At 36.1% G+C, this 11,457-nt stretch overlaps 1 protein-coding gene across 1 annotated transcript; it reads right to left on the reverse strand.

Annotated features, from left to right (window-relative positions):
• Positions 1–927: 927 nt before the first annotated feature.
• Positions 928–9,265, reverse strand: LOC127439614 (ceramide-1-phosphate transfer protein-like). Its single transcript, XM_051695810.1, has 4 exons — positions 8,609–9,265; positions 4,408–4,466; positions 4,044–4,216; positions 928–2,293 (listed from the first exon to the last, which is right to left on the reverse strand). Exons 1-4 carry the CDS (start codon positions 8,676–8,678, stop codon positions 1,645–1,647), a joined length of 951 nt encoding a protein of 316 aa, XP_051551770.1. The 5' UTR covers positions 8,679–9,265; the 3' UTR covers positions 928–1,644.
• Between the last annotated feature and the right edge of the window lie 2,192 nt (positions 9,266–11,457).

An 11,457-nucleotide genomic window follows, 5' to 3' on the forward strand; every position in this document is an offset into this window, starting at 1 on the left:
ATGTAGGCCACAACATTAAAAGCACCTGCCAAATGTTGTGTAGGTCCCTCTCGTTCCGCCAAAACAGCACCAACCCGCATCTCAGAGATGCTATTCTTCTCACCACACAGAGCGGATATCCAGGTTACCGTAGACTTTTTCAGTTCAAACCAGTTTGGCCATTCTCTGTTGACCTCTCTCATCAACAAGGCGTTTCCATCCACAAAACTGCCATTCACTGGATGTTTTTTGTTTTTGGCACCATTCTGAGTAAATTCTTGAGACTGTTGTGCGTGAAAATCCCAGGAGATTAGCAGTTACAGAAATACTCAAACCAGCCCATCTGGCACCAACAATCCTGTCACGGTCCAAATCACTGAGATCAAATTTTTTTCCCCATTCTGATGGTTGATGTGAACATTAACTGAAGCTCCTGACCCGTATCTGCATGATTTTATACACTACACTGCTGCCACACAATTGGCTGATTAGATAATTGCATGGATGAATGTTGGTGCCAGATGGGCTGGATTGAGTATTTCTGTAACTGCTGATCTCCTGGAATTTACACACACAAGTCTCTAGAATTTCCCCTGAACAGTAATTAGGTATCAGTTGCACAGTTATAAAACTGGATTTGATAAGCATGTGGATTGTAAAAAATGTTCCTGTTTAAACAGCACTTATATAACATAGACTGCCAAAGCACAATTAATTGAGCCTCTCAAGTTTGCTGCGCTTGCATTGCTGCATCTTTCACAATCTACCAGTGCACCAGTACTATCATGATGCATGCCTATTGTGCTAACATCATCACAAGAATCAATGCATTGCTTTGTGCACAGGGGTTTTGAAGGTCCGATGTCTGTTCAAAGATACATGCCTAATATCTGTAATAATCTATATTTGAAAAGTAATTTTAGTTACAGTCACAGTAGGCTAAAGCATTTTTTTATTTGGTCTTTTAGGGTTTCCTCTAGGGGGTTTTTCTTTTTTGGTTATAAGTAGTAGCATCTAGCCAAACAACTATAAATGGAATCAGTGTTAATATCTTTTCTACCTTTGACTGGCTATTAGAATTTACAAATAAATATGTGGGAGCAATACCTGCAAAATGCTCACACACAATGAGCACAGCATGTTTGCTAGATGGAACAGTCCATTTCCTCCATTATAATTTTGTTCTGTAGTTCCATAGACCATTTACATGTGTGGAAATACAGGAGCTGTAATTCAATAGTAATGTAAACCAAACAGTACCTTATTTTGTACTGTTTATTAAAAAATGACTTTCTAATATCACCCTTTTCAAAAATGTGAAAGTGTTGGTCATAGTGGATTTCATTTACAAATTTCTGCATCAGCTCTTTCTGCATTCTGAATTCACATGTTCGTTATGGAAGTGTCTGTTCGATTGTTTTCTCACTTGGAGAATTTGGTCACTTATAATTCTTTAAGAAAATGTACCATTCATGGAGTATATTAGTAAGATCTAAAGCAAATTAGCTTCTGGGTATCCCTCCCAAAATGTCCAAACCCACAGGTTTCATGTTCATATACTGCACTATACCCAAGCCAACATGTTGGCCCCGCCCAACTACACTCATGAGTGGCAAGTGTGATCCTGACAGTTCTTCTCTTTATCTTCCCTCTCTCTTTCTATGTTCATGGAAGGTCCAGCATTTTGTGTTCATCAAGAGCTCCTTCAGTTCTCTCGTACACTTCTTCTATTGCTCTCACCACCCTATCTAGCACCACAGCTGCTTCTGCCTGTGTCTCCACACACACCAACTGGTAGAAAAAAGGTCTTTCAGGCATTGCGAGAAAGGCCAGCTCCGCTGCTCTCCTCACCAACCATGTGTGATGTTGGGCAAGTGTACGTTGGTAGGTCTCTTTGCAGAGGTCAGAAGGTCTACGTAGATGCCCTCCTTCAGATGCATCCTTCCCCAATTCATGTAGGAAGTTTTGCAGCCAAAGCAGAGCACGATGCAAACGCAGCAGAGTCCTGCAGCCTGAGATTGTATACTTCTGGAAGTCTACCAACCCGTTCTTCATCTCCCACTTAATCATAGACCGAATAGAAATGTAACCAAATGTTTCATCTGAGAGTATGTGATTAATTTTAGGAGAGTTTGAAGGTCTTTTATGAGGTATCACCATGCCTGTGTCTCTCCCCACAGTCATTCTTTTTTTATCTTTCATTCTATTCTCAGCTTCTTTCTCATGTTTTTTGGTTAGATCACGGATGATGGCAGTCTTTGATTCAATTTCTTGCGAAATTAAACCCACCATTGGCCCCAAGGCTTCCATAAACCTTAAATGAAGGAGAGGAGAGATATTTTGAACTAGTTATGTAGATTTCTTGAAATGTCATATGTATACAGTACAGTATACTAATGATGATATATCTAAGTAAAGCTCTGTGGCTACTTCAAGGAATGTTCCAGGTTAAATACAAGTTAAGCTCAATTGACAGCATGTGTGGAATAATGTTGATTAGAGATGAGCCAAAGCCTACATTCACACCACAGCTAAATGTGGCCAAAATCTGATTTTTTTTGTACAGTAGTTCACACATTTTAAATGTAATACATATCAGACACCGGACTGAACAGCCGACGCTCGTTAACTGACCTGTATACATATAACACTCCCTGAGCATGTGTACAACAAACCCTGACATGTTTATTATTTTAATGCATATAATGAATGAACAAATTGTTATTAGCAGTTTTTTTTTTTTTTAATGTTTAACCCAAATAGGACACTTAATGACTATCTAGTAAAACATCAGCAAGTGATGGAAGACCAGATAGGTTAAGTAATTTTAAATAAAGTCATTTGCAGTTGTTTGGTGGAATTTAATTACCACTGAAGCTCAAGGATGCAATATTATGAACGCGACAACATAAAATCGAAGGACAGCAGGAAAAAGTGGCATTATATCTAATTTCCAATAGACTTGCTTGAATTCATGTTTTGATACAGCTTGAGAAATACAGAAACTGTTTTCTGCTCTAGTGACATGAGCAAAGGGCTTTACATAGGCTAAATCTACCTCTGCATTATTTCATTCGCATATTTTACATATGTGAATTTCAAAAGAACCGCTGAATCCAACTGTTGAAGCCTATAATTTTCTTTTCTTAAAAAGGAACAATGCATTAACTATAAAAGATAGGACTTGAATTTAAAAGTTTTAAACCATAACAGACATATTAAGCAGTATATCAAGCACGCAAATTGAGAATGTTGAATTAGATTGATGTAAAATATCACATTAAATCTTACCTGGCTGTTCAGACTAAAGGCACATTGGAAAAAAAACAGATCCGAATCCAATTTATTTCCACATATGTGGCTAAGGTCATTTTGAAAATGTCAGATTCAATGTGCTTGTGGCTATTCACACTCTCATCCAATTAACATATCTGTCACATGTGAGAAAATTTGATTTGGGCCACATTCATCTGCGGTGTGAACTTAGCCAAAATATTTATTTGTGGTACAATAATTTATCATTAAAAAAAAAAGAAACCAAAAAAAAAAGAAAATCAAAATACAAAAATCACCATTACAGTCAGGCACTTAAAATGGAAGTGAATGGGGCCGGACCATAAACATTAAAATACACACTGTCTCAAAAGTATAGCTACGAGACTTAAAAATACATGTTAACATGATTTAATGTAATAAAATAGCCAACTAACCTTTTCTGTATACAGTTTTTACAATTTACACTGGTAAACCCTGTAATCTGGTGTGTAACTAGGTAAATCCCAGATTTTGTCACACTAAAATCATGTCAACATGAATAATGTTTAAGTCTTGATAATATATTATTTAAACAGTGTGTATTTTAACATTTATAAACTGGTCCCTTTCACTTCCACTGTTGAAGTCTTACTGTAACTCTGATTTTTGCTTTTTTATTATTAGCCTATAATAAACAAGAGGTGAATCAAAGTTTTTGTAGTAATCAAGATTATGCCACAAATGCTGTCGATTAAACTCAAGTTGTATTGAACTTGGAACATTCCTTTAATTTTTTTATGTTAACATACTTGATAAGCTCATCCCAGCTTGCCAGATATGGCTTTAGCAGCACATCATTGGTGGAGACTGGTGCAGCCTTCAGGTGAGCCAGCAAATTAGCAACTTGAAACCTCTGACCAGGACACACCTTCAGTGGAGCTTCACCATCCTCTGACCAGTTAACTCTGTTCAAAGAGACAGCCTGAGAAAAACAGAGAGATGGAAAGTGAAGGTTGAGGAATACATTTCTAAGGGTGATATCATAAATGAATGGCAATATATGGGTAAAGTTCTTGATAGCATGCACAGACACCAACACAAGGGGTAAAAGCACGACTATTAACAGCCTCACTTTTATGATAGCGTGTTCTCTTTTTATTTCTCCACTCTTACCTTGTTTTTCGGAACATAAATTTTCAGACAAGTATCCAGGTGCTGGTCCAGGCTCCCATCTACAATGAAAGGCAGAGGATGAGAAACAGAAAAAGACTGTGACAAGGAGAACATTTTAATAGAAACTGGAAGGGAGAATGAAAAAAATAATAATAATAATAATTCAGCAAAACAGTTCACATTTTTAAGTTCACATAGATAAAATCATCATGTATTACGTAATGATCAGCATGAGATAAAGTTCTCTAATGTATATCTTTGTAAATTAATTTATACTAAGTTTCAGACTGTGATCAATAGTAAAGGTCTGGTATGTTCAAATCACAACCACATAATCAAATCTCAGTGTATGGAGAACATGGGCTAAGTGGTATTTATTGGAAATGCACAATGGGACTTACCAGCTTTTCTGTTTTTTCTTTCTTTATTTTTTATATTTGTGCTGTAAAAAGTGGTAACCTGCAATTGTTAGCTTATTTCTACCTGATCTAATCCTTAAAATTAGTTTTGTTGGTGTAACCTACCTAATGTATTCATGTTGATTTAGTGATGTTACATAATATTTATGACTTGGATAAAAACCACATGAAGCACATTTATTTTAACACTTCAGTCGAGCTAATGAATCAGCCATGACACGTGGTAAAACTATAATACAAAAAATATAACACAAAATCAACAAAGTCTACGGATATAAATACAAACTTAATGAAAACAAATACAACCCCAATACCAAAAAAGTTGGGACAGTATGAAAAATGCTAATAAATACAAAAAGGAGTGATTTGTAAATTATTTTCACCCTTTGCTATATTGAAAGCACTACAACTAAACATTACATGATGTTTTAATCTGTGAATTTCAGTGTTCAGAGATTTTTTAGTCCGATGAGTCCACATTCCAAATAGTTTTTGAAAAAGAAAAACAGCCATCGTGTTCTCTGGGCCAAAGAGGAAAAGGACAATCCAAGCTGTTATCAGCTTCAGGTCCAAAAGCCAGTGTCTGTATGGGCTAGGGGTGTGTCAGGGCCCATGGCATGGGTAACTCACACATTTGTGAAGGCACCATTAATGCAGACAGATATGTAGACATTTTGGAGCAGCATATCCTGCCATCCAGCTCCATCTTTTCCAGGGATGTCCCGGCGTTTTCAGCAGGACAACTTAAAACCACATACTGGCCGGATTACAAGTGCATGGCTGCGTAAGCAGAGAGTGCGGGTGCTAGATTGGCCTGCCTGCAGTCCTGACCATCTCCAATTGAGAATGTGTGGTGCATTATGAAGCACACCATACGGCAACGAAGTGTGCAGCTGAAGACCTACATAATGGATGAATGGGGGGAAATTCCACTTTCTAAACTTAACAAACTTGTGTCTTCGGTGCCCAAATGCTTAACAAGTGTTATTAGAACAAATGGTGATGTTTCACACAGAGGTGTAGTAAAGACCCGACCCTCCAAGACCCATACTAGACCCCTTGAGACCAAGACAAGACCAAGACTAGTCACTCCAAGACCCAGACCACGTTTATATGGTCTCGAGACATCTTGAGACCAAGACCACAAGATCAAGACCCCACCTCTGGAAAATACCCCTGTTCATTAACAAATCAAAATATTGTAATATGATAAGAATTGTCATTTTCATTGAAAACATGGCTGGCCTAAATTGCCTTGTGATGATAGTCATCACTACTATGAAATCAAATATCATTTTACATAATTTTCATTGTAAAGAGTTTGCAGATTGGTAGGCATTGTTTTGTACTTTAATATTGTTATATGTTAAAATTCTCATTTTAAGAAAGTTAGCAGTCTAGCAAATGGGAAATAATAATACAAAAAAAAAAAAAAAAGAATTACCTATTGAATGATGATGCTGTACCATGTGCTTCACTTATTAATGTGTGACATATTTTGCAGGCTGCTCTCCATTTCTTATTTTCAGAATCTTCTTCAACATTTTCAAATTTTCCAGACTGCTATATAGAGAAAACAGTCCAGTTTTACGCGATGCCTTCGTAATCCAAAAAATGGGATGAGTAGCTAATATATAAATTAATTTACTTCCCAAAGGCATGGTTAATTGAGAAATGTGTTTCATATGCATTATTATTCTAACAAAAGAATACTGATTTTTTTTTTTTTTTTTTTTAAATCACAGACATGTCAGCTGAGCACATAAATGCAACGACCAATCAGAGGCGTTTAAGTCACGGGCTCAGCCGTTGCTCACAGACTGAGCTAACTGCCGCACTCTCAAGCAAGGAGTAAAAACGATGTAAAAAAAAAGATATTTATTGTGCAATTTCGACAGCTTTATTAATTCTGAGAGTTTTGGGGAGAGTGCAGAACCCAGTGAGCTTGCGTTTAACTTAAGTGATTGACAGCTTCAAATGGAGCGCGTTTTGCTCGCTTTCTGTATATAATTTAATCACAATTTTAAATAAGTTTTATTTCATGCTGCCAAGAGGAGGAACATTGTAAAGTTGTCCGTTTGGTCACTGTCTTAATTTAGGCTACTAATGAATAAATAGAATGAACTAATTCAGGAACATAGTTATCAGCTTGTTTGGGATGAGTAGCTGCGTAAATATGGCATGCAATAAAATGATAGTAATATATCTTATTAATAGCGATTACAATAGCAGGGGAAAAAAACTTTATGATATTAGTCATAATCATTCAGCCCTACTCCCGCCAATAAAGAACACCTCGCAATGTAACAAGCTTATTGGGTCTCGCGATTACCCCGTGTGAAGTCACGGCTTCTACATGGCAGATGTAATCATAAATCATTAATGTTTGCTTTGTGTTGTTAAACAATAGTTCTTGCACTTACATTCATGTAATGAGAGATGGTGCTTGCCGACACATGCGGTATGACTGAGGCAGAAGTACTGTGCTTGCAAATTCAGTAATGGAAAGGTGCAGCGCCAACTAGTGGCTGAAATAATAATCGCATTTAGTGCACTGGTATACACAGCGGTCTTGACCATCAAGACCATAGGCCGAGACCCAGACCAAGACACTGAGTAACGAGACCAAGCCCACGTTTATATGGTCTCGAGACGTTTTGAGACCAAGACCACAAGATCAAGATCCCACCTCTGGTTTCACAGTGGAAAACACTCAGCTGTCCCAACTTCTTAGGAGCGTGTTGCAATCATTTGATTTGAAATTACTGTACATTAAAAATAAATAAATAAACAATAATAATAAAAAACAATGAAATTCACATATCATATCATATAATGTGTAGTTGTAGTACTTTCAATATAGCAAAGGGTGAATATAATTTACAAATCACTCCTTTTTGTTTTTATTAGCATTTTTCATACTGTCCCAACTTTATCGGAATTGGGGTTGTACAATAGTTTTGATGAAGTTCACACTTTATTGATCCAAAATACCTACCACGCAATTGTTAAAAATGAACATTACAGCATCCACAAAGCAGGATGAAATGGCTTTGGTGTGTGCCAGTCTGGAATAAATAAAGGTAATGTTTTCTTCATTAAAAAGTTTTGAAACATATGTATAAAATCATGACCACTCATATGAGATGAAGAGTCCAGTCATATCAGTAACCTTATAAAAGCTGTTTTATTCTACCCGTAGATGATCTCCTCATGGGGGCTGCCATGTTACGATCAAATGACCAGCCGAATACTACTCACTTAAATCTCAGTAACTGCCCTGTTATTGGCCACTTTCTCTCATGCACTAAATTTATCAAGGCTGACTGTGAAAAATTAATTTCTACAATGGCATTGGTAACTAAAAGTTGTTGTGTTTGAATGATGCTGCTTCCATCCACATGTGACAGTTTTTGTCTGGTACAACATAAAAATACTCAATGTAACTTTAAACCAATTCAGCCAATCAGATATGCAACAGTCAGTCTGCACAGTAAAAAATAAATCTTTGTCAGGTAACCTAACAAAAATGTCCTTCATGTGGTATGATCTAAATTAGTTTTAGTAACTGGTTTTATTCAGGTAAAAAATTTGAATTAATAATATGTAAATTGTAAATGTAAATTAATAACTAAATCAACCTGATAAATTAGGTTACACCAACTAAAGTAATTTTTCTGGTTTAGATCAAGCAGAAATAGTTCCTTGAGGTAACAATACAGGTACTTTTTTGTCAGTGAAAAACATTTTAGAAATGAAGCAGTAAAAATGGGAAAACTTACGTAGCCACATGGTGCCAAGCAAAAGGAGGATGAGGACGATGGCTGCACAAGCCTTGCATTTGACTCCCATAATGATCCACTGTCCTCCCTCTCGCTACGTCTTCTCAGGTGTCCCCTCTTTCTTTCTCAGTCTTTGTGTGCCCACTCTCTCTCGTCAGCAGTCATTATCTCTGTGCTCCTACTGTAGTGGTCAGAAAGTTTCCTCTCTTGCACAGTTTGTTTTTCAATGTTTTGACAGAGTTTCGATCTTCAACTCACCAAAAACTGTCAGGCAAATCCTTTTATACTTTACACACTGCTGTACAGACTCACTCACTACTTTTATTCTCTACATGTACAGTAACTTGCAGTAACTGGTTTTGTTACTATTCTCCTACCTCTGTTCAATTGAATCCCCCCACCTTCTCTTTTGCTATGTTGATTCCTTTATTTCTTTCACTCTCTTTTTTCATCTTTCCTGCACTCTCTGTATAGTCAGTCTCCAGCTGCTCAAAGTCCATAGATTAATCAAGCACAACATATCACTCCTTATTAGGCAAGCACTAAGCAACCTGTTGTAAACTTTACACAGACATAAACACTTGCATTAACAAGCACCCATCACAAATATCTTTTTAAGTCCTAAAAAGAGCTACAACTCATATTTGCCCAATATGAATCACCACATGCATTTCTAAAAGAAAAAGAGTGAGTGAGAATTCTTTCAAAGGAAAATGGCTGTTTGAAACATTCAAATGTCCCATTCAAATGTGTCACATTCAAATGTTGAATTTAAATGTTCTGACTGGGAAGCTACAGTAAATAATGGTGTATTGTTCCTTTATAGCCATTCATTTAGATTCACATATTGGAACCATGTTAGTGATCTCATGATACCAATGTTTATCAAATAAACACTGGAAACTATCATTATGACCTGAAATGTCAGTGAACACCTTAAAAAAGCAATAATGCCCTAAAAAAAAAACAACAACCTTCTGATGGAAAGCAGATTTTCAATGCCTCAGTTTGGCAGAGTAAACACATCTGTAGGCAATAGCAGTTAGTCTCTGTGTCACTATATTTAAACCCAGCTTCTGATTTATAGATTTAAATTCATTCACATAAAACATAGTAACTGATCAAGGCCATCATTATCATACATTCATTGGTTATGAAAACAAACACCATTAACCACCTCATGATTATTTATATATATTTATTTATTATCTCTAAAGGTGATATATTAAAAAGTCACAAGTTTTGAGTAGTAGGAACTCATTATTAAATGGCCTTTTTCTTAGGGTAAAAACGGCATCAAAGATGAATTCTTGTTCTTTCTTGAAAGTAGGTCATACTTTCAAGAAAGAACAAGAATTCATCTTTGATGCCGTTTTTACCCTGAGAAAAAGGAGCATGTGTTTGGTTTTTATTCATAGTGAAATCAAAGCATCTAACCTTTGCTGGAAGTATAATCTCTCATTCAGCATTTCCAAACACATTTTTTATTTGTGCTGAGCTTGTTTTGTATTGTGCTGGACCAGCATTATAGTTTTAAAGCATGTAAGGACAAGCAGTCTATATTACAATTTTATTGTGAACTTTGCACACTTGCTCTGAGTCGCTTTAAGAATGTTTACTCTCTCTTCTTCTTGGAATCAACCATATCTTCCATTGGTTGTACAAACAGACAGTCCCACTCTAAACGAACACATTTGGACAAGCTTGCTGCCGGGCAGGAAGAGCCAATCAAACAAACAAATTAATGTTTTTTCACTTAGACAAACAAAGGAATGCTCCCCCCAGTCATTTCACAAGTATGAGGATTCTCTTATAACTGCCAATTTATTGAATCATGACATAAGGATCACCATCCAACTCAAGATGCAGTGAGAACTAAAATACAGACAAGATATAAAATAAATACAGGATATAAAAGGACATAAACAATTAACAAAAAATAAAAAAATGATTTTGTAAATTTTTCACAGTCATGTCTCTTCACTGAGTTAAATTCACTTAACAGCATGACAATACTCAAATATCGTTCTTCTCAGTGCATTATGAGCATCCGTATGAAATAAAACACACAAACACTGAAACAAAACAACATGTTGAATATGCCAGTGCAGGTTATTTAACAAGCCCTAACAACAGCACATAAATCATATATCAAAAATAAACCGGAAAACTTACTTCGTTGGCTGCTTATTACCAAAGGAGAACTTAATCTTGCATCTTTAAAACTTCTAGGCTTCAGATAAGTGGGATAGTTTGATGAAACAGTAATGGAAATGTGGATCACTCTCCAGCAGGTGTCTGGCAGCCATCTTTGCTCTTAGCGTTTCTGTTACTGTTGTGTCATAATAAAAGTCCTTGCTACAAAAAATATTGGAAAATTATTTAAAGGAGCATAAATAAATCTAAACTGACTTTGATGCCAGTTACACATATAAACCCATGACACACACACACACACACACACACACACACACACAAATAAATAAATAAATAAAAACATCTGAAAAACAGACATCAGCTTTAAATTTCTCCAATACAACAGAGCTGTTCAGCCGTGACGTTGATTTGTTGGTGAACCCAAAATTCGCCATTGGGTTTTAATAATGGGGTTTTAAATTTATGAATAAAATAAGCTCTATGGTAAATTACTTGAAGATACTTGGATGTTTTGTTCTACAACATAAATTACCATTAAATTGTGAATTATGAAGCAGCCAGGTTTTTAAAATATTTTTGTTGGTAACGTGTTGCGGCTAAAAAAAAAAACACAAGCATGTGAATGAACGTGCCCAACGAAACGGAAAGACAGTCGTTTTTATCTAACAACTTGTTAGCAAGCAGCATACACA

The sequence above is a fragment of the Myxocyprinus asiaticus genome, chromosome 4 (assembly GCF_019703515.2).
Source record: "Myxocyprinus asiaticus isolate MX2 ecotype Aquarium Trade chromosome 4, UBuf_Myxa_2, whole genome shotgun sequence".
Lineage (NCBI taxonomy): Eukaryota > Metazoa > Chordata > Actinopteri > Cypriniformes > Catostomidae > Myxocyprinus > Myxocyprinus asiaticus.